The 24,693-nt window shown below is 40.0% G+C and overlaps 2 protein-coding genes across 2 annotated transcripts; both read right to left on the bottom strand.

Moving 5' to 3' along the window:
- Positions 1-997: 997 nt before the first annotated feature.
- Positions 998-24,060, bottom strand: ACAT1 (acetyl-CoA acetyltransferase 1). The gene is made up of 12 exons (XM_061203886.1): positions 23,902-24,060; positions 13,678-13,725; positions 12,496-12,613; positions 12,120-12,215; positions 11,812-11,912; positions 8,330-8,473; positions 7,423-7,573; positions 6,419-6,514; positions 4,584-4,697; positions 3,661-3,725; positions 1,812-1,969; positions 998-1,276 (listed from the first exon to the last, which is right to left on the bottom strand). The coding sequence occupies exons 1-12, from the start codon at positions 23,971-23,973 to the stop codon at positions 1,156-1,158; spliced, it is 1,284 nt and encodes a 427-aa protein (XP_061059869.1). The 5' UTR covers positions 23,974-24,060; the 3' UTR covers positions 998-1,155.
- On the bottom strand, positions 16,104-17,272 carry LOC133099137 (large ribosomal subunit protein uL1-like). Its single transcript, XM_061202606.1, has 2 exons — positions 17,113-17,272; positions 16,104-16,498 (listed from the first exon to the last, which is right to left on the bottom strand). The coding sequence occupies exons 1-2, from the start codon at positions 17,270-17,272 to the stop codon at positions 16,104-16,106; spliced, it is 555 nt and encodes a 184-aa protein (XP_061058589.1).
- Positions 24,061-24,693: the final 633 nt, after the last annotated feature.

Raw genomic sequence — 24,693 nt, 5'->3', positions numbered from 1 at the left:
AGAATTTATTTTACCACTCCATGCCTCAATTTCCTTATTTTTATAGGAGGGACAATAATGGTACCTACCCTACTGAGTTTTTGTGAGGATTAAAGGAGTTAAAACAAATAAAGCCTCTAGGACAGTACTTAGCACATAATGAGCTGCAAAAGGGAGCTGTAATTACTATACAGATATTTTTGAAAGTAGTCTTTGAATCTTAAGAACAATTTTTTTCCATGTTATCTTTTTTTTCCTTCAAAGATAAGGATTCACTGAATAATTCACTGAATTATTTGCCATGAGATATATGTAATACCACTTTTCTGTCCCCTCTACTCCCCAACTATTGTCAACATCAACTTGAACAGAAGGTTTCCCTTCTCAGAACTGCAGCTGAGGTTGGTGTGCGTAGCCCCTGCCTACAGTGTGTTTTCTTTCTAGATGAGATGCAGCTCAAGATACTTGTGCTGCATTTTCTTCTGCTTAAGAACAGGCATTGTGGCATAATGAAAGTGGCGAGCTCTTCCCTTCAGAAATCCATTCAGTTGAGCAGTTTAGTTTCCACCTTCTTTCCCACTCTCTGTGCTACTGTAGTAATTCAGAGCAAACACCCTAGCCCCCACCCCCAAACAAACAAATTCTGAACGATGAGGTTATGAGAAATTGCACCCACTTCAGACCTGAGCACACGGGTTCCTCCTGTTTCTAGCAACACTACAGTCTTTAGCTTCTTGACTAATGATTTGAGGCATTCCTAGTTTGCACAGAATAACTGCTCTTAACTCTGAAGGTTCTATTAAATCTAAATTAGTGATAGATAACATTCACTTAACCTTTAACAGTCCTCAAAAATGTAAACTAAGATTTATTCTCTAAAATGGAAGCTTCTAGCTACTTATAAGTCACTAATATTGCACAGTGGTATTTTAAACAGTACAGCCTTATAACAAAAAACGTGTTCAAGATTAGAAAAAATGTAAAGTAGAAGAAAAAATTACTGTGTAATCTCAAAAGGTTTGGGGATTTGATTTTTTATCCTATTTTTTAAAAAGTTGAAAATAATAAAAAGTGAAACATTATTTTCATACAAGCTGACCCAGGGTAATCAGTCACCCTGATTACAGCAGGCCTTTCTGGCTACATAGGGTTGTTGCCTTAGACAACAGAAGTTGTCTACAGCTTTTGGATCAGCATGGCAGAAGCACCTCCTCCTCCGTTGCAAATACTGGCAAGACCATATTCTCCTTGCTTCAAGGCATGAGCCAAATGGACGACAATCCTGGCTCCAGACATCCTAGGATTAAGAAAGCATTTTGGTACTTTAATGGTTTATAGACTGTATGAATAACCAAATTAGCCATTACTTATAGCTGAATTTAACTACTTTAACATGGGAGACTTGTTTCAAGAAGGGTTACAGCTTTTTTTTTTTTTTTTTTTTGGCCGCACTGAGCAGCATGCAGGACCTTAGTTTCCCGACCAGGGATCGAACCCATGCCCCCTGCAGTGGAAGCGTGGAGTCCTAACCACTGGCCCACCAGGGAAGCCCCAAGAATGGTTACAGCTTTTTAAAAAGCCCAAGCACAGATTTTACTCTTAAATTATCTTCTTCAACATAAAACAATATTAGTTTTCAAGGAACAGATGTGATAGATCTGTGTTCAATGGGGATCCTATCAGAAATGGTATTTGCCTTATGAAGGATGGGTGGGAAGAAAAACTGTTAAACCAAGAGTAACAAGAATTATCATGAAGCAGTTTAAGTTTTGATAGGAATATACAAAGGCAGCCATTAACCTAGGTATATTTTTCTTTATAATTTTACCTACCCAATCGGATGTCCAAGAGAAACAGCTCCTCCATTGACATTCACTTTTTGGGGATCAATCTCTAGCATTTTAATGTTTGCTAGTACGACCACACTAAAGGCTTCATTTATTTCCCACATTGTAATATCTTCTTTTTTCAATCCTGCATCTTTAAGAACCTAAATTTTTAAAAATATAGATTATGTTCAGATAATTAAATCAAAACTTATTTTCATTATCTTCTTGAAATTCTGCAATTTTCATTTATATTATTTCCCTTTGATGTAATACATAAATATGGAGTTTCTTAGTTTCCAGGAGGAAGGGCCCTTTTATTTTCTGATTTTAATTTCTCATCTTTTTGTTTTTGTTTTTGTTTTTGTTTTGGGGGCTGCACGGCATGCAGGATCTTAGTTCCCTGACCAAGGATCGAACCCGTGCCCCCTGCAGTGGAAGTGTGGAATCCTAACCACTGGACTGCCAGGGAATGCCCTAATTTCTCATCTTATTGCATTGTAATCAAAGACTTGTTTGCATTATCGTATTTCTATTTTGGAGAGAGAAAACTTGATTTTCTTGAACATTCCATGGATAACTGAAAAAAACGTACTCTTTATTTAGGGGTACATAGTTGATACATATTCTTAAGATCTACTTTACTGATTATATGTTGCTTAGTTCTAGATTCTTTATCTATCAAATGAAAGAGGTATATTAGTCTCTACTAATTTTTCATTGCATCCCCTAGAGTTTCTGCTTTATAAAAGTTGCTGTGGGGTTATCTGGGACACAGTTATTCAGAGCTATCATATTTTCATTGTAAATGATTTACTTAAAGTCTTATTATATGATCTTTTGTTTTGATAGTTCCTCAGCTATTGCAGGAGGGTGTTTATCTTTAGAAATTTTTTTGTTGTGAGCAACAATAAAATTAACATGAAACTTTTGTTCCTCCTTGCTCTCTTCCTCCAGCAGGCTGAGGTAGCTTTCTAAGCTGTACAGCTCAAACAGCTTCCTCTAGTTCCAACACCATGAGACAAAACATGGTACCTAACTATAGCCACTTTTCTAGCTCTCAGAATCTAGCTGAGAAATGTTTATCACCCTTCCTTTCCAATGTGATGCACATTCACTTTCAGAAGTTGTATAACTGTGTTGCTTTCTGAGATCTGCCACCTCTGGACAGATCATCACTCCCTGTTGTTTCTGATCCTTCTCTATCCTTATTCCCCACTGATTTTTTTTTTTTTTTTTAATCTGTGTGCCACCCTCAGACATTCTCTCTCAGGGTGAGGCCCTCTACTTCTGAAAGGGAACATTTGCTGGAGTCTTCTGAGATCCCTTAACCCCTAAACCAACACAACACTGTCTCCTTTCCTGGGACCCCTTAGTAACTTCCCGCAAAGACTCAGACTGACAATTGGAGCAGATAGGTCCTCTCCATCTCCAGTTTTACTCTCAGACCAGCTCCCAGGAGTTCCCTTTCAGGATTGAAGACTGCTCCTTCTAGTAATGAATATTTGTTTTGAATTCTAGAACCCTGGACCCTCAGCATTCCCTTCTTTTCTCTGCTGCACCAACCTCCCACTTTGTGGTTGCCATTCCAGGCGTGTGAGTTCCACACAAGGAATTCAATCATGTAGATTTTATCTGCTCCACTGAAAATATAGTTTGTGGGTTGCCCCTTTACTTTTGTTGTTGTTATCCTTGTTGCTCTCTAATTGTTTTCAGGAGAAGTGAGAAGATTTGAAACTAAGCTACCTCTATGCTTTGGCAGATGAATAACATGTAAAATCTAAAACATGCAACCCTGGTATAAGCAAAACCAGAAACTGGCACAATGAGTTATGGTCTGTGATTTTGTTCTCACCTTAGGTACAGCATATGCAGGTGCAACTGGAAAATCAATAGGTTCTACAGCAGCATCAGCAAATGCTTTATTAAAAAAAAAAGGTCATTAAAATCTTTTTATAAGCACCCAAGACTATATCTAACAACTTATACAATATGCAAAAATGCAAGTTTCCTACACCTTTTAGTGTATTTAAATGTATTTGTGCCTTTTCTAAGATTCTGCACTTTACAAGATTATACCAGTCATCTAAGCCATTGACTTTCACAGATAGGGAGTTAGGGGGAACTGCCTCCAGGGACACTGCCATTATCTAGAGATATTTTTGGTTGTTGCACAGGTGGAATGCCACTTATTGTAGTATCTAGTGGGTAGAAGCCAAGCTGCTAAACATCTTACAATGCATAGAATAGCCCCCTACAACACAATTAGTTGTTGTGAAATGTCAATGGTGCTAAGGTTAAGAAACCATGATCTAAACAAAATGGTATCTGTTTAACTATGAAGAAGGCAAGGCAGATTTTACAGCTAAAAAGTCTTAAGGAGACTGAGGACATGCCAAGACCACACAGTTAATAATAAATGCTAGTACAATTAGATTTTTTGTATCTCTATACTCCTAAGCCCATATTCTTTTTATTCTACCTGGCTACCTTTCCCCACAGTGCCAGCGGAAAACATGTACCCTGTAGTCTCCCACACATCATCCAGGATAGGGAAAGATTTTTAAAAGCTTTCTCTTATACAAAGCAAATCCTAACGAAAATACTGAAGGAGGTTCTATCTCAATTAAAACATGTACTAGTTAAATTCTGTCACAAAGTACAACCTACAGACAGAAATAGCCAACTTCAATATTACGTATAATATTACTGACAAAGAACCTCAATTTCAGGAAGAATATAGGGGTTTAGGAATAAACAAGTTCAGAAATTTTCTACCTGCTATTCTTGCCAGTGGTTTAACACTGAGCCTCTTGGCTGCATCTGCAGTCATCAGAACCACAGCAGCTGCTCCATCATTCAGTGTGCTGGCATTGGCAGCTGTTACTGTACCTGAAAGTATCAATGAGCATGACGTCAGAACATTCTTTCACATTGAATTCATTTGGATCAATTTAACAAATTTCTACAGAATATTGCCTGGGTTGCTAGATGCATGAAGATATGGATGGAGATAATTCCTGCCCTCAGGAAAATACACATAATTAAATGTGTATGTGTATAACACAATTAATGTCAGTATGCCTTTTTATGTTAGATTTTTTAAAATATATTTTTATTTATTTATTTGGCTTCGCCGGGTCTTAGTTTCTGCCCCGTGTGGGATCTTCGTTGTGGCATGTGGGATCTAGTTCCCAGACCAGGGATCGAACCCGGGCCCCCAGCATTGGGAGCGTGGAGTCTTAACCACTGGACCACCAGGGAAGTCCCCTTATGTTAGTTTTTTGTAACAGTTTATTCAAAGCTACCTCAAAAGGCATGCGTGATGGCACTGGGTAAATGCTGGTTCATAATTCCTCAAAGATAAGGACCACTTCATATTTTTCCTAACACTAAGTCTTTGCTTATTCACAGTAGAGCAGGCACTCATTATATATTTTGCAAATCAGTGTCAAAATCAGATATTTCTTCTTCTCTACAATCACTTGAAGTTAAATGAATACTGAAAGTCACTAAACTGTACATTTTAAACAGAATTTTATGGTATGCAAATTATATGTCAATTAAGCTGTTTTTTTTTAAATACCAATGAAGACCCTAAAATAGACTGCTGCTAAAATTATAAAAATATACTTTTGCAATATAAATTTTTTTTTTCTTTTTTTGGCCAAGCTGTGAGGCTTGTGGGATCTTAGTTCCCCGACCAGGGATCAAACCCGTGCCCCCGCTGCGGAAGCATGGAGTCCTAACCACTGGACCATCGGGGAATTCCCTGCAATATAAATTTTTATATGATGCTTTAATAAAAAAGATTGATCCACTCCTACAGTTAGTATTGAGAAATTCAATCAAAAAAGGGAAAAAAGTTATTTGAGATTATTATTGCAGCTGTATACAGCCAATTTTAAAAGCAGAACTGACCTTTTTTCCTCAAAGGATTTAGTAACCTGGGATCCCATTTACACTAACATTCAACATTTATTTGTTGAGAACCAGGCACTAGAGATACAACAATGAAAAACAGCTATCAGCTTAGTCCTCCAGAGGCTTACAGATATTTAACATAATATGTAAACTTGACTTTCATATCACGAAAAACTTTCAAGATGAAGTGCATATGAAAAACTGTTCTACATCATTCTACAACCTGTTCCAGAGGCTTTATATATTGAAAGTATTAACTGTTTATATGAAATAAATAACTAATAAAAACCTACTGTATAGCACAGGGAACTCTACCTCAATACTCTGTAATGACCTATACGGGAATAGAATCTAAAAACGAGTGGATATATGTATATGCATAACTGATTCACTTTGCTGTACCGCAGAAACTAACAACATTGTAAATCAACTACACTCCAATAAAAATTAATAATAAAAAAAAGTTCAAACACACACAGACACGCAAAGAAAATATTAACTGTTAAGCAATTTTAAATATACTTCGGATAAATGTCATATGTTTTGTTAACTTCACTTGAGCCTGATACATTGAAAATGTTAAATACCATCTAGTTGTTTTCTAGAATTTTTAAAAATCCTTAGGCAGTTCTAAGACGAGACATGGTATACTGACTCTTTTTTCTTATGCTTCATTTCTTAATACTAACCATTTTCTTTTTGGAAAACCGTCTTCAGCTTTGGAACTCTGCTGAAATCAACATGTTTATATTCTTCATCTTCTTTCACCACTACATCTGGTTTACCTAAAACAAAATCTTTTAAATTAAGTAATCTTAGCAGTGAAGATAATAATTAGTTGCTCAGTAAGAAACGGTACACAAGGTGCCTGGTAGTCTGTGCTTCCCTGTATGCCCACATACCTTAAACCATCCCAAGTAAATTCCACTCAAGAATCCACCATCAATAATTTCTGTTAGTGTCTTAAAGAAGAGTTTATTAAGTAGCCTGATGCAATTTAAATCTTCTATTCAGCCACATCCCATTCTCCTCTCTCAGCCTCCTTCTATGATCACAGACCTCATTCTTCTAACCCCAGGGGTAGATGTCCAACCTAGGCTAAGTTTTGGTACTCCATCATTCTCATCACAGTAATTATTTCTAGAATCGAAATGTAACCTAAACCAAGTTAACTGAGTCTTTACTGTGGATTCATTTTGCTGCAATTGGTGAGGAGGTCTCTTTCCTTTGTGACTGAGAGCCCTACAGATGTGACCCTGGAGATGGAGGCAGCACCACAGGAAGGCTGAGACAATAAAGAACAAGAGCAGCATGGAAAAGCCGAGACAGCATGCCCTAATGGTACTGACTACCCACTCCCAATCCCTGAAGTTCCCAGAGCTGACTGGTTGCTGCCGTACATCTTTCAGTTCTGGGACGAATCCCCAAGTGGCCTTCTAATAAATCCCCCCTTTTCACTTAACTTAGTGTGTTCTCTGTTGCTATATTAGAAAGAATTATATTAGAAATTAAATTAAATTATTTTAGAAATTAAATATTACCTCTGAATTAGCAACATTTCCCTTTATTAACCATAAGCAGCAGTGTCAGCGTCCGCACTTGAAATTAACAAAGATAAAAATGTACTAAAACTTAAACATAAAATATTTAGCAACACGTAAAGTCTACTAAAAATTAAAATCTATCCTTCAACCTTTTACTGTAATTGTGACAGGAACAACTTCATTTCCAAATTTTCCAGCTTCCCATGCTGCTTTACTTCTGGTATAGGAGTTAATAGCATAAGTATCCTGTTCATCTCGTGCAATATTCAGCTTCTTTGCAGTATTTTCAGCACAGTTGCCCTGATAGAAGTTGGAAGTTTTAAGAAACTAATTAACTTTGCATAACATAAAATAGTGGTTAGCAGTTAAATATATTTTCTTAAAATATACTTCTTTCTGTACTAGGTAATTTTTTTACTCATGTCTCATCGTCAAATACTTGAATTAGCCCAGAAGTTGCTATTTTGAAGACAAATAATTAAACACCTATGGAATCCATTATTAAAAGTCAGAAAATGCCCTATTTCAGTGTGGGGCAATTTATTCAACAATTGAGCCAAGTTGATGCAATGAGCTTAGAAAAACATTTTCCTAAAATGAATGGCTCAATCAACATTTATATCCTTCAGTTCAGTTTCTGAGATATATATATTGGACTTTCCTGGTGGCGCAGTGGTTACAAATCCACCTGCCAATGCAGGGGACATGGGTTTGATCCCTGGTCCAGGAAGATCCCACATGCTGTGGAGCAACTAAGCCCGTGCACCACAACTATTGATCCTGCGCCCTAGAGCCCGCGAGCCACAACTACTGAAGCCCGCGGACCTAGAGCCTGTGCTCCACAACGAGAAGCCACCGCAATGAGAAGCACGCACACTGCAATGAAGAGTAGCCCCCGCTCGCCACAACTAGAGAAAGCCCACATGCAGCGACAAAGACCCAACGCAGCCAAAAATAAATAATTAATTAAATATTAATTAAATTAAATATATATATTTTTAAAATCAAGCAGTATTTTATATACACAGCATTTCTCCATTAAAAAGCAACAATTACCATATGAATTTTATTGTAGACATCAGTTAGCCCATCTTTTACAATCAAATCTTCAAGCTTTATACCACCATATGGTGTTGCTCCTCTGTTCATTACGTAGGGAACATTGGACATGCTCTCCATCCCACCTGCCACCATCACATCCTGCTCAGCAACACACAAAAACCCAATGTCAATTCAAGTAGTACTGTTGACTTCTGAACAACAACAGGATTAGGAACGTCAACGCTCCACGCACTTGAAAATCTGTGTATAACTTCACAGTCGGCCCTCCCTATCCATGGTTCTACATCCACAGATTCAACTGTAGTACGTGTTTATTGAAAAAAATTTGCACATTAAGTGGACCCAGGCAGTTCAAATCCATGTTCAACGGTCAACTGTAGTTGCAAACCCATTATACCCTTTACACAGCTACAACAAACAAGTATTCTACATGGACTTTATTAAACATTTGCTATACAGTCACTAAAGGAAGTGCCCTCTTGACACTGGTAAAAGGAAATGGTCTGAAATGTGTAATGATAATTAAGATCAGAATCAGACATTAATAAGAATGCCAGGAATCTTTAATGTAGAACCGTCTTCTGAAATTCTTCTAACCCTTCATTTCACTGACACTGCCAAAAACGTAATCTCAGTTCTCAGAAATAATCCTACTTCCTTGATTGTGATCCTCCCAATCAACTCTTCCCAGATAGCTATAGTAATTTTCTACTTGATCATCTGATATGTAGCCTGTCCTTCCACCCAAGTGTCATCTACACTCATCTGAGTCATTCTGGCTAGACTGTAAGTCTGGTCATTCCACTCCTTACAGGACTCACCAGCATAGCACATAAGGTCCTTTACAATCTGACTTCTCATTCCCTTTCCAGTCTCATGCCTGGACCTACACCTGAGGTCATACAGAACTGTTTAAATATCTTCAAAGAGATTTCCCTGGCGGTCCAGTGGTTAAGACTCTGCACTTCCACTGCAGGGGGCACGGGTTCAATCCCTGGTCGGGGTACTAAGATCCCACATGCCGCGCAGTGCAGCCAAAAAGAAAAAAAGAAAATCAAGGTCTTCAAAGATACCGTGCTAATTCACACCACCTCTGCACTTCTGACCTATCCACCAACGTGTAAAACACCTACATTTCCTTTAAAACTAATCAAAACACAGCCACTTCATGCTTTCCCTGACCACGTATTTCTATCCCTTTTTGGAACAGTTTCCCTTCCTTCTTTTGTGTTCCCCAATTACTGTGCATTGCTTTTATTAATAATATTACACTGTACTGTAGCTACATTTATGTGTCAAATCTTCTCACTAAACTAAGCTCCTTTGAGGCCAGAAACCCTTGTCATATCTATTTTTATGTCATTAGTGCCTGGCATATATAGTAGAAGTTTAATAAGTATTAATCAACTAACCTGTAATTACAGATTAACACAAGAAATTCATTTGCATTATAAGGGCTAATATTTAAAAATAGTTTAATATAAAACATTAATGTAAATATAAAATTAAAGCCAATATTATATTCTCACAGTCTTTAATCAAGAATAAAGACAAACAGAAGTTCTATACCAAAGAAACCTAAATATTTTGCCTGTTTTCAAATATGGAGAGTCTCAAATAGTTCTCATATAAGTTTTATTCTGTTATCCTGAAATACTGAGTATTTTCTGGGGATGATGGCAATAATAAGTGACAGAAATTAAGTTATCAATTATTCTACAGAATATAATAAAATTGACCATTTTCCAAAATCAGATAATATTCAAAATAAGGCAATTCCTAGTATTCCTCTAAGTCAGATAATTTTATACATGCACAAATGAATCAAAGAACACTAACTGAAAGCATTTGCTAGAGAACCACAAAAAAATCAACTGAGACAAAATTTTCATTGTCATTCAAACCGTTCTGAAACATCTAAACAATCTCATGACCGTTTGACAAGGGTTTGGTAATACCTGATGTCAGTGTTACCTTGTGTATAGGCAAACAAGCTCTCACAAGCTTTGGAAAATGTGTAACTGGTATAACTTTCATGGAAAGCATTTGAAAATATCAAAATTTTTAAATCTCTGACTCCAAAAATCTCCTCTTAGGAATTTTTCCAAAAGACAGACTTGCACACGATGACATTTTTTAATGCTTTGTTCACCAATCTCCAGTGAATGTCCACATAGTAGATCCTCAACTAATGATGGGCAAAACTAGGATTTGAAATTAGTCTGGCTCCAGACTTTTTGTTCTTAACCACTACACTATACCGTGTAGTACAGTGAATTAACAAGAGTTGATTTAAGTATTTATAAGTACACAAAGATATATGCATAGGGGTACTCTCTGCAGCATTATTTAAAATAGTGAAGAACTGGAGACAATCTAGATGTCCATTCAATAAGGACCCATAAGTATATTATGGTTGTTCAGTTCAATAGAGTACTATCTTATGTGCTGATACAGAATAATCTCCAAGACATTACATGGGGCACAGAGTTTAAGAAACTTCCCCAAAGTTTCTCTGCTCTTAGGTGGCAGAATACACAAAAAAGTGATGAATAAGTCAGAGATTCAAAGTGGGGCAAGAAGAAAGAAGATTGTTCATTTTATACTTTTCTATATCATCTCAGTTTTTAGCATGTGTATCAGGTATCACTTTTTTTTTTCTCTTTGGCTTGCCTTACAACTGGAAACAAAGCAAGGGAGGAGTAACAGCAAGGGTACGCATAATTATGATTCTTGTACATGTAAGAAATAATCTGCAAACACCTCACAACTGATTTTTACCTTGGTGTGTTACACCCTGATAGGCTGGAATGCACTAGACAGGGATAGGGACACCTGTTTTCTAATTTTACCCCTGTAACTAACTGTGTTTGTAGTCTTCTCAACCTCTTTCCTCAACTGAAAAAAAGGCTTGGATCTGATAAACTCTTAGGTCTACGAGTCCAGGTCTAGCCTCCTAACATCCAGCATATATTTGCTGAGCAGCCTATCTCTTGCTCAGTCTCAGGTAAAGACAAGATCACAATCATCAAGGCCAATAGAAAGCCTGCACAATTTTACAGCTGAACCTGAACATAAGGAACTATAAATTAGTCATCAATTCTGGGCTCAATCAACGATTTGATTCCCAGGGTCAGCACCTTATTCTCATTTATGATAAAAACCCTTCTCATTCTAGCACAGGCAAAATTTACGGTGTCTTAAATCAACCAGAATCTCTAAGTAAAGGGGCACCCAAAGACTAAAACGTCCTGGCTGAAAATTACTTTTTAATACTAGACACTTGAGCTATCATTTTGACCTCGACTTCAAATGGAATTGGCAAATCCAGACACTCCTGAGTGTCTGAAACAACACAGCAACTGCACTTATGAGAAAGAATCTCACTTCTAGAGTATGAATATGCTTAGATTTTTAGCGTTTTTTAGCACTGCATATTATTTTAGTTATAAAATGGAAAAGAAGGTACTTCTTACCTGATGTCCACACATAAGATTCTGAGAGGCCATCATGATGGCTTTCATTCCTGAGGCACAAACTTTGTTTACAGTGGTACATGGAGTAGAAATAGGTAAGCCTAAAACCAATATAAATCATACTTTTGAAAAACAAAGATATTCTTCAAATAAACTGTAATAAAATAGAGCATGTTAAACTATAATCTGCAACATCTCTTCTGCCAATATAAGTCTATTATGCATTTAACATTTTATTTAAGCTGAAATGACCTCCATTTTGCCATGTCAAACATTTAAGTGTAAAAGCAAAAATGTAGTCCTAATACCTGCACCCAGTACCGCTTGCCTTGTAGGGGCTTGTCCTTCACCTCCTTGTAGAACATTACCCATGTATGCTTCTTTCACTTCTTCTTTTGGAATCCCTTTTTTAAAAAATCAAAAAGACATTTCCATATTTCATTCAATTTAATAATTAGTAATTACCTAGTAAAGTACATGACATTATATAGCAGGAATGGTTTCTTTTTCTTGTCAGTTTTGAGCTTCATTCGTAACACTATAGTACAAGGACTTCTTTTCAAGGGAATTCAGAAATGTAGGCATTAATTTGTTTCTAAGTGTTACGTATATAGTAAGTGCAAAATAAACATTTGTTCCATTGAATCACTGCCCCTCAACACAAAAAGTAAAGCAATTACTAACCTGCCTTTTCAATGGCTCCCTGAATTGCAATGGAACCAAGTTTAGTGGCTGGCAGAGAGGAAAGGCTGCCTAGAAAGGATCCAATGGGTGTTCTTGCAGCACTTACTATGACCACTTCCTGGCAAGACAGAAGATGGTAAAAATTATTATATTTAAATATTTTACCCACATCATCTTTCATAAATAAACAATTCATAGATATATTATCCAAGAAGCAGACTTTTTATGAATGACTAATTACCCATCAAAGATGAAAATAATATTAGAACAGCACTAAAATCAGTTCAATGCTGGTACTTTATGATTTAAGACCTAATAGAAAACCTAAGAGAAACCAGTTCTAAAATAGGCATAGACCAGAAGCTTAAGGTTCAATTCTATTCCTTAGTCAAAATTTAAGAAATGATCAGTTTACCCTTGTTAACTGCATAAAAAGCCCTAATTAAAGGGCTTCCTTACTGAAGGGAAACTCTGGTCCAGGGTCAAGACCTGTATGTTAGTGGGGGCCATACCACTTAACTAGGACACAGCCAGAGCCATAATTTCTTAAACTATTAATAAGACAATATAAAATTTAAGAAAAAGTAGATAAAAGCTCTCTTAAATATTGCAAAACACTATTTTAACAATTCTCTCCTTACGCTTGCCTTCTACATGCTCTTAGATAAATACATACATACATACATAAATCCTCATAGATAATAAGAGAACCATTCCCTAGATTCTGGTCGAGGCTATTACTAAGTCTTTTTAGGAACCGTTATGAAACAAAAGGAGGACCCCTCAGGAAGCACTAGGTGACCAGGTGATGGTCCTTCCTGTCTAATCCCCAGTCTCCTTCAGCCCCTTTCTTCTAGTATCTTCCATGTGGCCTCTGCAATGTACCAACACAATATAATGGGGGTCCCCAAAAGTAAAGGAAGAACATTGCCTAGTTTTAGAGAAGGTTGTTTACCATAGACAATGATTGGGGAAGAAGCAGAAATTATGCAGGGCGCTAGACTGAAATTTTTTATGGTAATTTGGGAGTTTGACTTAATATTTCAATAATTAGCTATTCCTAACCACTGAATCATCCCAAGCTGACCCTCATCTATACATGCTTTAGAATATGCATTTTTAATAGACTACATTTCCTTTAAATTCTTGAAATTTTAAAGCACAATTTAAATTTATACTTACATTCAAAGTGGGTTTTGATACATAACTTCGTTCCACATATCTTATTTCCTGTAATATAAATATTTGTTATGATGTAAAAAATATTAATCTACATCACTTTATACTTCTCAGTAACGGGATTATGGTAATTTCTTTTTGCTGCATTATACTTTAATTTCCAAATTTTCCTGTTTGCATATATCACTGTTACAATTTTTAAAATTACTACTTTTGTAATATTCTCGTCTGATTAACTGTTCATTGGAAATGTATGTTTTAACTTCTGATGAATTTATCATCTTAAAATTTCTAAGCCTTTTTAAGTGTAAGCTTTATAAAATGTAATTTTAAGTTAAATCTAAGTTCTAAATTAAGTAAGCCCAAATTGGGCTGCTGCTTATATAACCTACTTACACTGAAGGATTCTAGCATATTATCTGTGACCCAACTCTGAATTAAAATTTCCTACTTGTAGTAAACATGCCAGTCATTGCCTCTCCAGCTACACCCCTTTCTCCAAAGGGTCTGGAAGGGACAGCCCTAAGTACCTACAAGGTGATTCCCATCCTCCTCCCACTGGCCAGAGCTGACAGGACCAAAAATGGAATGGACTTTGAACCAAGCTAGCACTCTGAGAGACCCGATCAACTGGATGATGATGGGCACTTGAAGTGAAAGGCCCAAGGGGCTGGAGTTAGTCAGCAACACCATGTAAAAGCAGAGGTTACAGTAAAGAGAAAAGCCACAAGTAAGCAGAGAAGCAAAGGAATGGAACATATACACTCAGAAAAGGAAGAAAAGACCATGCCACACTACAAGAGACAAAAGATAACATAGTTAGTGATTTTCTAGTTAGGGTTCCAGCAAGGCCAGCTTTACTTTATTTCCTAACCTTGGATGTCCAAGAGCCTGCCTATTGTATATCTTCAAAAAAGCCCCTTTCTACTTAGCTAGTGTGAAATGGGATGTTGTTCCTTGCAATCAAAGGGCCTTTTCTAAACCACCTTAAAGTCTCTGGTTCTGTTTAGTTGAAGGTTCCCTGGTTTCTCCACTTTGCCCTGGATCCCATTCCAGTTGCCTTTTCAAAGATGCCACATCTTCCATTATCCCTTCCCTCGCCCCAACATCATTCATCCCCTTTACTCCTGGATTATTCCGTAAGCACAGTAATAGGCTTCCTCCCACCTGAAAGAATTAAAAACAAACTTCTCTTAACCCAGACTCCCATTGAGCTTTCACCTCATTTCTTAGCTCCTCTGTACAAGAGAAGTTCTCCAACAAGTTACCTACAATTTGCTTCCTTGTCCTCACCTCCTACTTACTGTTCAAGCCCACCCAATCTGGCTTTTATCTATCCTACTGTTGGCTCTGAGCAAGATCAACAATGTCTGGATAGCAAAATCCAATAAAGATTTCACTATACTCATCTCATCCTCTCAGCAACCTGGGACTCACTTTTCTTCTTGGGGAAACACGCACAGTGGTTAAGAGCCTGGGCTTACTAGCTGAGTATTCTTGAGCATTAAGTTTTCTAAAATACTCTCCACAAGTTGTTGTGAGAATGAAATGAGGTAATATGTGTAAACCACTACACAAACCCTCCCTTTTCTTGGCTTCCATTTTAACACAATCTTAAAGTCTCCCTCTTACCGCTCTAGTTATTTTTCTGTCTTCTTTGCTGTTTCATCCTCCCCTTCCCAACCTCTAAGTGCTGGAATGTCCCAGGGCTTTGTTCCAGGCCCCTTTTAATTTTCCATCTTCACTGTCTCCTTAATCATATCTAGCCCCACAGCTTTAAACAGCAATTATGTCCTGGTGATTTCCAAATTTCTATCTCCAGCCTTGACCTCCAGACTCATATATCCAAGTGCCAACTTGACAGCCTGAATTTAATGTCCAACTCATGTCTCTCAATTTCCCCCCTAGAACACTAGTTGTTTTTTTTTTTTTTAATGGTGGGAGTGTGGTTTATTAAGCTGTGCCTTAGTACAGGCTCTGAGGTTTGCCCATGGTGCTTTTAATGTACAAAATGTTCTGCCAATTTTTCTTTTTTTTTTTTTTTTATAAATTTATTTATTTATTTTTGGCTGCATTGGGTCTTGGTTGCTGCATGCGGGTTTTCTCTAGTTGTGTCGAGCGGGGGCTACCCTTCGTTGCAGTACGTGGGCTTCTCCTTGTGGTGGCTTCTCTTGTTGCGGAGTACAGGCTCTAGGCACACGGGCTTCAGTAGTTGTGGCACACAGGCCCAGTAGCTGTGGCTTGCGGGCTCTAGAGCGCCGGCTCAGTAGTTGTGGTGCATGGGCTTAGTTGCTCTGCGGCATGTGGGATCTTCCCAGACCAGGGATCAAACCCATGTCCCCTTCACTGGCAGGTATATTATTAACCACTGCGCCACCAGGGAAATCCCCTGCCAATTTTCTTGAGCAATGACACCAGGAAGTTGACAGCTAAGTGGGTGTTGTACACAGCTCATCATCTGTCATCTGCATGTGGCCAACAGCCACTGCCAGACACAGCACCTTCTTCATCTGGAACTTGATCGTGGACTTCACTTCATCAACTTTGGCCACCATGTTCTCATTGTGGGTCATCACGGAAGGGAACTTACCAGCCTTACTCAGGCATGGGTCCAGGATTCGTGGGATCTTCTTGATCAGAGACTCTGAAGCCAAAAAGGCATCATACTTCTTGGCCAGCTTCTTGACCAGTTTCTTATTCTTGTTGAGTTTCCTTAGCACCTTGATGCCCATGTGGGGGATATACACAGCCTTGGCCTCATCACAATGTTGCTGGTCTCCCAGAACACATATGGAGAACTTGGGGCAGGGAGTGGACTTAAGCCCAGAGCATCCACATTCACCAACAGCTAGTCTGGCTTCTCAAACTAGCTGGCAGGCTCAGCCAAGGCCTCCCTACACCTCCCCTCTTGTTTTTTTTTTTGTTTTTTGTTTTTGTTTTTTGGGGGTTTTTGTTTTTATTTATTTATTTATTTATTTATTATTTCTTGGCTGCGTTGGGTCTTCATTGCTCTGTGCAGGCTTTCTCTAGTTGCGGCGAGCAGGGGCTACTCTTCGTTGCAGTGCACGTGCTTCTCATTGCAGTGGCTTCTCTTGTTGTGGAGCACAGGCTCTAGGCGTGCAGGCTTCAGTAGTTGTGGCACACGGGCTTAGTTGCTCTGCAGCATGTGGGATCTTCCAGGACCAGGGCTCAAACCAGTGTCCCCTGCATTGGCAGGCGGATTCTTAACCACTGTGCCACCAAGGAAGTCCCTCCCCTCTTGTTTTAAGACCCAGTGTGGGGGTCTGTCCAGCCACGCCTGCCTGGAGCAGGGGGTCTGAACTACCTGGGCACTTCAGTGCTGCATGTACCTGGCCATCTCAGGCTCAACCAGAGCCTGAAAGGAGGAGACGGACACGGGGACGCTGAGGGCTGGGTAGGATGAGAATGGTGCCAACCTGGCAGTGCCCAAGAAGCATTTGTCCTTCTGAGGGTCACAGTTCTTCAGGCTGATCTGAAGCTCCACTATCTCCAAAAACTTCCGGGGCTTGCGCTGGTGCCCATGCAGGACTTCCCATACCGCCTCGTAGAGGGTGTCACGGGAGACTTTGCTGCTCATGGTGCCTCACGCCGTCCGTGATAACCGGAAAAGTAGAACACTAGTTTCTTTCCAGCATTTCCCTCCTCAAGACATCACGTCACAATCTGCCCAGGTGCTAAGCCAAAATCTTAGGACTCACCCTCCATATCTGCCTAATACCTAGAGATACTCTATCACAGGTACTGTCAATACTGTGTCTAAAATATACCTAAATCCTTCCACTTTGCTTCATCTGCACTACTGCCACCTAGTCCCAGCCACCATCTCTTGCTACTGTAACAGCCTTTTACTTCATTTCCTGCATCCCCAACTTCCCTTCTTCAGTCCATCCGGTTTTTAAAACGTAAATCAGGGAGTTCCCTGGTGGTCCGATGGTTAGGAGTTGGTGCTTTCACTGCAGTGGCCCAGGTTCAATCCTTGGTGGGGAACTGAGATCCCAGGGGGACTGAGATCCCACGGGGACTGAGATCCCACAAGCTGCATGGCGCAGCCAAAAAAACACAAAAAAACAAAAACAACCCCCCCACACACACACACACAAATGTACATCAGATCACATCGCTCCCCTGATTAAAATCCTTTGATGGCTTTCCATTGTTCTTGGAATGATATCCACAGTCTTTCCCTTATCCTACAAGTTCCTGGCTCCTGGAACTGGAGCTCCTGATAATCTGGATGGTATGATCTGGCTCCTAATGTTCTTTCCTTTTTTTGTCTTCTTTTCTAATGTTCTTTCCAAACTCATGCCACTCTTGCTCTGTGCCAGCCACACCAGCCTCCTCTTTGTTCTGAACCCATTCCCACCTCAAGCTCTTTGCAGTGTGCCTCTGCTAGTAACAGTCTTTCCCCAGCTTGCCTTGGCTGATTCATTTTTGTTCTTCAAGTCTCAGCTCAAATGATACAACCCCAGAGTGCTTCTCCCTGACTATTTAAAGTTGGCTTCTATTTCAACATGATTATTTCCTTCAAAGCACCTCTCACACTGTGTAAATACAGGGTTCACATATTTAATCTCTCTCTCTCCATACAAAGCAAGCTTCTGAGAGCAGTCCTGTCTTTCCCCCTTCCCTTCCTCCTCCTTTCTCGTTCACTGCTACATCCTTGTCACTTGGCATAGTGCCTAGAGCTCATTAAATATCCCAGGAATGACAAAATTATAGTAGGATCAAGACACTGAACATAATGTGTGATAAATATGTGATAAATGAACACAACTAGTTAAGTTTTATTTGCATATCACAATCATCTTTCAAGGACAGCTCAGCTGCCCCAAGAACTCTAGAGACCACCCTTGACAATGCAGGCAGAGGTAGACACTCCAATCTTAGCTTCTGCAGCACACCGTGCACACTCTATTTGTCCCAAACACATAATTCTGTAACCCTCACTGGCCTGTCTCCCCACTAGACTGTACGTTTCAAGAAGAGACTGATTTTATTTATTTTTTATCCCAATGATGGCAAGAAACGCTAAACAAATGAACAAAGTCTGGTGCTTACTAGCAGCTATGAAAAACATTTCAGGTAGGGTAAATATATTTTGAAGCCAACAAAATGGGATAACGAGCTACAGAGTGAGGGCCTATTTTGCATGGGATGTTCCACAGAGGGCTCTCTGGAGATGTCACTGGAGCTGAGAAACTGAATATTAAAGAGTCAGCCTGGGGGGACTTCCCTGGTGGCGCAGTGGTTAAGAATCCTCCTGCCAATGCAGGGGACATGGGTTCGATCCCTGGTCCAGGAAGATCCCACATGCCGCGGAGCTACTAAGCCCATGTGCCACAACTACTGAGCCTGCGCTCTAGAGCCCGCGAGCCACAACTAACTGAACCTGCGTGCTGCAACTACTGAAGCCCACGCACCTAGAGCCCATGCTCCGCAACAAGAGAAACCACAGCAATAAGAAGCCCACGCACCGCAACGAAGAGTAGCCCCCGCTTGCTGCAACTAGAGAAAGCCCACGCGCAGCCACAAAGACCCAACACAGCCAAAATAAATGAATTAAAAAAAAAAAAAGAGTCAGCCTGGGGAAGATCTAGGGAAAAGAGCATTTGATGCATTGGGAAGAACTAGGACAAAGGCCTTAAATTAGAAACAAACTTGGCACATGCTAAGTATAGAAAGTGGAACAGTGTAGCGGGAGCCACATACTCAGGAGAACACAGTCTGATCTGAGACTAAAGAAGCAAGCAGGGACCAAAGGGGCCATGAGAAGGACTCTGGATTCTTGTCTGTGCAATGAGAAGCCACTGAAGGCTTTTCTATTATAAAAAGACCACTCTGGCTGAAGTATAGAGAACTGATTGTAGGAGCAGGAGTAGAAAAAGGGAAGGAGACAAGGCAAGAGCTCATGTGGCTAGTGCTAGGGAGGTCACAAGAGGGGTGGATACAAACAGATGTATATGGAATATGTTTTAGATACAGAACCAGCCAATGGGTGGGTATTAGTATTCTTATTTTACAGGTAAGGAAACTAAAGCACAGGCAGGTCAAGTAACCTGCCCAGAGTCACAGAGCCAATATGGGGCAGAGCTGGGATTTCAAATCCAAGCAGTCTCACTCTATTACACATATATATAGTTTACATATTATACATATATATACATATTATATATTATGCATATTATATATTTGTTATACATATTATATATTTTATTTAAAATAGTAATAAAATTTAGGAAGCTGAGGCAACTGCTCTTTCCAAAGTACTGCATAATTTTTTAGTAACTAATGATTTGCTTATGATATTCTTCATTAATCAAGCGTATCATCAGTGATACTAATTTTTCATTATTTCTGTTCACAGGAGACAAATTCATGAGAACTATCCATATGCCAAAATAACTGTAAAAATCAGTAAAATGAATTAGAAATTGAGCCATTATCAAGGAAACATTTTGAGAAAACAGATTAATCATTTAAAAATTTTTTCAACTTCTTAGAGGATTTAGCAGTTAGTACTCAAAATACCTTGTGTTTATGCATATTATTGTCTGTATGAGGAAGCAAAGTTCCCTTACGTAAAACTGATATCCCAAATCTGTATTTCTTCAGGTCTTTATAAAGTTCTCCAAGTATTAAACAGTTATGCTAATTTCAATCAACACTTTTCATTTTATGTATATGTTCATTTTATGTATTTCATTTATATAATTCCTTTGTTAAAATCTTATATAAACACTGTTATATTAAATTTTTACATTGTTGAATGCTCCCTCTGTTATGGGTTGAATTGTGTGCCCCACCCAAAAGAAGTCCTAACCCCCAGGACCTTAGAATGTAATTTTATTTGTAAATGTGGTCCTTACAGAAGTAATCAAGTCAAAATAAGTTCATTAGGGTGGGCCCTAATCCAATATGACTGATGTCCTTATAAGAAGGGGAAATTTGAACACAGAGACAGACGCAGGGAAGGGAAGTGAAGACACAGGGAGATTGCCATGTGCAGATGGAGGACTGGAGTGATGCATCTACAAACCAAGGGACTCAGATTGCCAGCAAACCACAAGAAGCTCAGAAGAGGCAAGGAAGGATTTCCCTACAGGATTCAGCAGGGTCCTGCCAACACTTGATTTCGGACTTTCTAGCCTCCAGAACTGTGCAACATTTCTGTTGTTTTAAGCTGCCCGATATGTGGTATTTTCTTACAATGGCCCAAGGAAACTAATACACCCTCCTTCTTGGAAATCTCCCCTCCCTTGGCTTTCAGGTGACACTACATTCCTCTGGTTTTCTTCCACAACACCATCCTCTCTTTTCATCCACCTTCACGGGTTCCCACTTGTTCTGCCTGTCCTGAAATACTGTGTGTCCCAAAGGCCCTGTACAAAGCCCTCTTCTCTCCTCTGTCTACACACTTGCTGTAGCTGGGCTCATCAATGCCTGTGGAACTCCTCTCTCAGCCATTCACAGCCAATCAGTCATTAAGTTCAACAGATTCTATCTCCCTGCTATCTCTTGAATCTATCCATTTCTCTCTGTTTACTGCCAATCAGATCACTATCACCACTTACTTGCTTACCAAAACATTCTGTTCTTTTTTTCTGTATAAGAAAGGCCTGAGAACTGAGGTTCAAAACTCCGCAGGGTGAAAGGGAATGGGAAGGGAATGCAAAAACCATGAGTATCCATCAGGATTCAACCAGGAAAAAAAAAACCATTCTATGTGAAACGGAATTTAATGCAGAGAATTAAATGCACAGGTGAGGGACTTCCCTGGTGGCACAGTGGTTAAGAATCCACCTGCCAATGAAGGGGACACAGGCCGGATCCCTGGTCCGCGAAGATCCCACATGCCGCGGAGCAATTAAGCCCGTGAGCCACAACTACTGAGCCTGCGCTCTAAAGCCCGCGAGCCACAACTACTGAAGCCCGCACGCCTGGAGCCCATGCTCCACAACAAGAGAAGCCACCGCAATGAGAAGCCCACACACTGCAACGAAGAGTAGCCCCCGCTCGACACAACTAGAGAAAGCCCACGCGCAGCAACGAGGACCCAACACAGCCATAAATAAATAAATAAATAAATAAATAAATAAATAAATGTACAGGTGACAGAAGAGCTGAGAACAGGAGACAGCAGCACAGAGATTAGCAACAGGAAGCCACTAGCATGCTCAGGCTGTTAAGACAAAGGGAAGAAGCAGGGTTACCAAAGCCAAGGAGTCAGGGTCACCTGGCAGAAGCAAGAACCAAAGGACTGGCAGACATTGTCAGAAACACAATCTAAGACAGAGAGAGGAAAAAAATAATTATCCTGACTTCTCCCTTCTTATCTCCCAATCTTCCACCAGTTTCTGAACCCAGCTAGAAGCCAGATGATGCTGGCACCTGCAAGGGTCGGCCTCACAGCAATATAGAAAGAGAAGAGGAGATGAATCTGGGAACAAACAGGCTCAGGACTGGCACGATGCAGGATTTTTTTTTTTTTTTAAGTCTGACTATTAAAGGAAAATTATCTTGGTTCAAAATAGCAAGACAGGACTTTAAAGGAGGGAATGGTCAAAAGTGTCAAATATAGTATAAAGAAAAGTCAAGAAGAAGAAGAAAAAATACAGGAAAAGAAAATCACTGGTATTCTTCTGTTAAGCAGTACAGAAATCTAACTGCAGAGGTTTAAAGAGAAATGGATGTAAACGAAGGTGACGAGGACTACTCTTTTGACCATAAGAAAAAAGCAATTCCAGCTGGAAAGCAACAAGCTCTGATAAAGTCCATAAAGGTTTCTTGACCGTAAGGGAGACCTGTGTGTATTTGAAGGCAAAGAGAAAAAGCCAGTTTAATGGGTTAGAGATCAAGTTCCATTCCATAAAATGGCACTGAATATTCAAAACCTGTTAAAACAAACGGATTTCCATGGTTCATTAAGTGACCACTTAATTCAAGTAACAACCAATACAAGTAATTCCTAGAGTTCAATTAAATGAACACCACAAATCATATGCTACATAACCTACAACTTCATTTTTCTCATCAGCAACAATTGTGTTTGATTTTAAGCTCCTAGTTAAACTATAAATTAAGAGGGTTCTGCACTTGGTTTATGTTTTGTTTCGTTTTTTTACAAAATTAGAGTACTTATTTCACCTAATTCACTAGTAAATGTTGGTTGTAACTCAGGATGACCCAAGTACATTTTTGTGATTTCCGACACACTAACAAATATGCTAAGAACTCATGTTTCTTGGAAACCCACTCCTCCTGACTCTTCCTTTTCCCTTGGCTCCCACCCTCACTCTGCATTTGTCAAGTTCTACACTTATTCTTTCACAGTCTCTTGCATAGCGCTCCTCCCTTTCAGCTCCTACTGCCAGCACACCAGTCAAGTTACATCACACCTAACAGACAATAGTTTTTTCCCCACTTCAATGCTCCTATACCTGTAATTATGACAAGAGCAAAAATATCAACGGTCCTCGCTGACTTAAGTCAAATCCAAACTCTTACAATATGACTGGATTTCAAACTTTATTGCTCCAACCAAACTGGAAAAGTCACGTTTCACCAACCACACCCTGAACTTCTCTACCTACTCCTTAGCTTTTGCCAGACCCTAAACATGTGGTGCAAGCTAGCTTGCTTTGACGTACGGAAATTAGTAGATTCCTTCAAGGCTGTCGCTCCTGTGTTCCCTAAACACAACAGCCAGAGGAGAAACACGGCTCTGGACACCCTTAACACGTAAGCATTACTCATCAAGAAAGTGAGTAGCCATTTATTTTCCCTGATAGGTTTGAAGTTGCTCCGAGTCGGTACATCTTTTTATTATCACCCTGTAAGCCCATAATGATTACCTATTGCATGAAATCAAAATCTCTTGACAATAACGCTCACAAACATGTTTTAAAGAAAAGCTCGAAAACAGTTTTACGGGCCTTCCCTACCCGTCGGGCAAGGTCAGACCAAGCCCGCGCCTTTCTGCCTGTCAAATTACCTGCCCCATTTGACACACTAGAAAGCAATTATCACGATCCGGGAGAGCCCCTGAGAACGGAAATGCCCTGTACAAGCCGGCAAGTCTGAGCGCGTGGCTTTCGGGGCGTGGGTCCCGCCGGGGGCTTCCTCAGGCCTGCACTTAGGGCTCCTTCCGGCCGCGAGGCCGCAGGCAGAAGACTTCCGAGGCGAGTCCCGAGTCCCAGTCCCTCTCACCTGCATCCGCCTCCAAAGCAGGGGGCTGCGCCCGCGAGCGCCAACGCGCAGAAGGGCCGCCAGCACAGCCATGGTGGCCGAGCGCGGAGCGGACAGTTACCAGCGGAGAGAAGGGATCGCCAGCGGCGAGTCCCTGACCCCGCTTCACCCGCCGACCCGGCCGCCTCCTCCAATAGCAGCCTCGGGCCGCCACGGCCGCCGGCCATTGGCCGGCAGCAGAGGCGGGGCGGGGCGGAGCGTGGCGCTGGGACGCCCGAGCGGCGCGTGGCAGGAGGCGCTGGCTTAGAAGCCAGCTGATAAGGTGCCAGGTCCCCTTCCCACTACTTCTGACCTTCTGAGACCAGTGGTTTATGTGTAACCTGGGCCTTTTCTGTTCACTGGGCCAGCTTCTCTCACTTAATACCCAGAAAGCACAAAGGAAATTCATGAAAATATTTTCAAGCAATCCAGTTAGCTTTTCATTTATGATGAGATAATTTTGCAATTGTTTCTTAGTAGGAGGAAGAAGAGGAATAGGAAACATTAATGCCTAACTTTGAACAATTAATAAAATTATATTAACCTTCACAAAAACTCCATGAATTAGATGCTATTATTATCCACCCCTTAACTAATGAGATAACTGAGCTACAAAGAAGTTAACTTATTTTTCCATGATTGCATGGAAAGTGGTAGAGCTGGGGTCTGAACTGATAGCATTACATGGCATTGCTTTCCTGTACCTATTTCCAGAGAATGATGTAAGTGTTAGGTATGATTATTCTCACATTTTGGGAACCTGTTGCTTAATTT

Source organism: Eubalaena glacialis, chromosome 10 (assembly GCF_028564815.1).
Source record: "Eubalaena glacialis isolate mEubGla1 chromosome 10, mEubGla1.1.hap2.+ XY, whole genome shotgun sequence".
Lineage (NCBI taxonomy): Eukaryota > Metazoa > Chordata > Mammalia > Artiodactyla > Balaenidae > Eubalaena > Eubalaena glacialis.
This window is presented reverse-complemented; position numbering and strand designations above follow the sequence as displayed.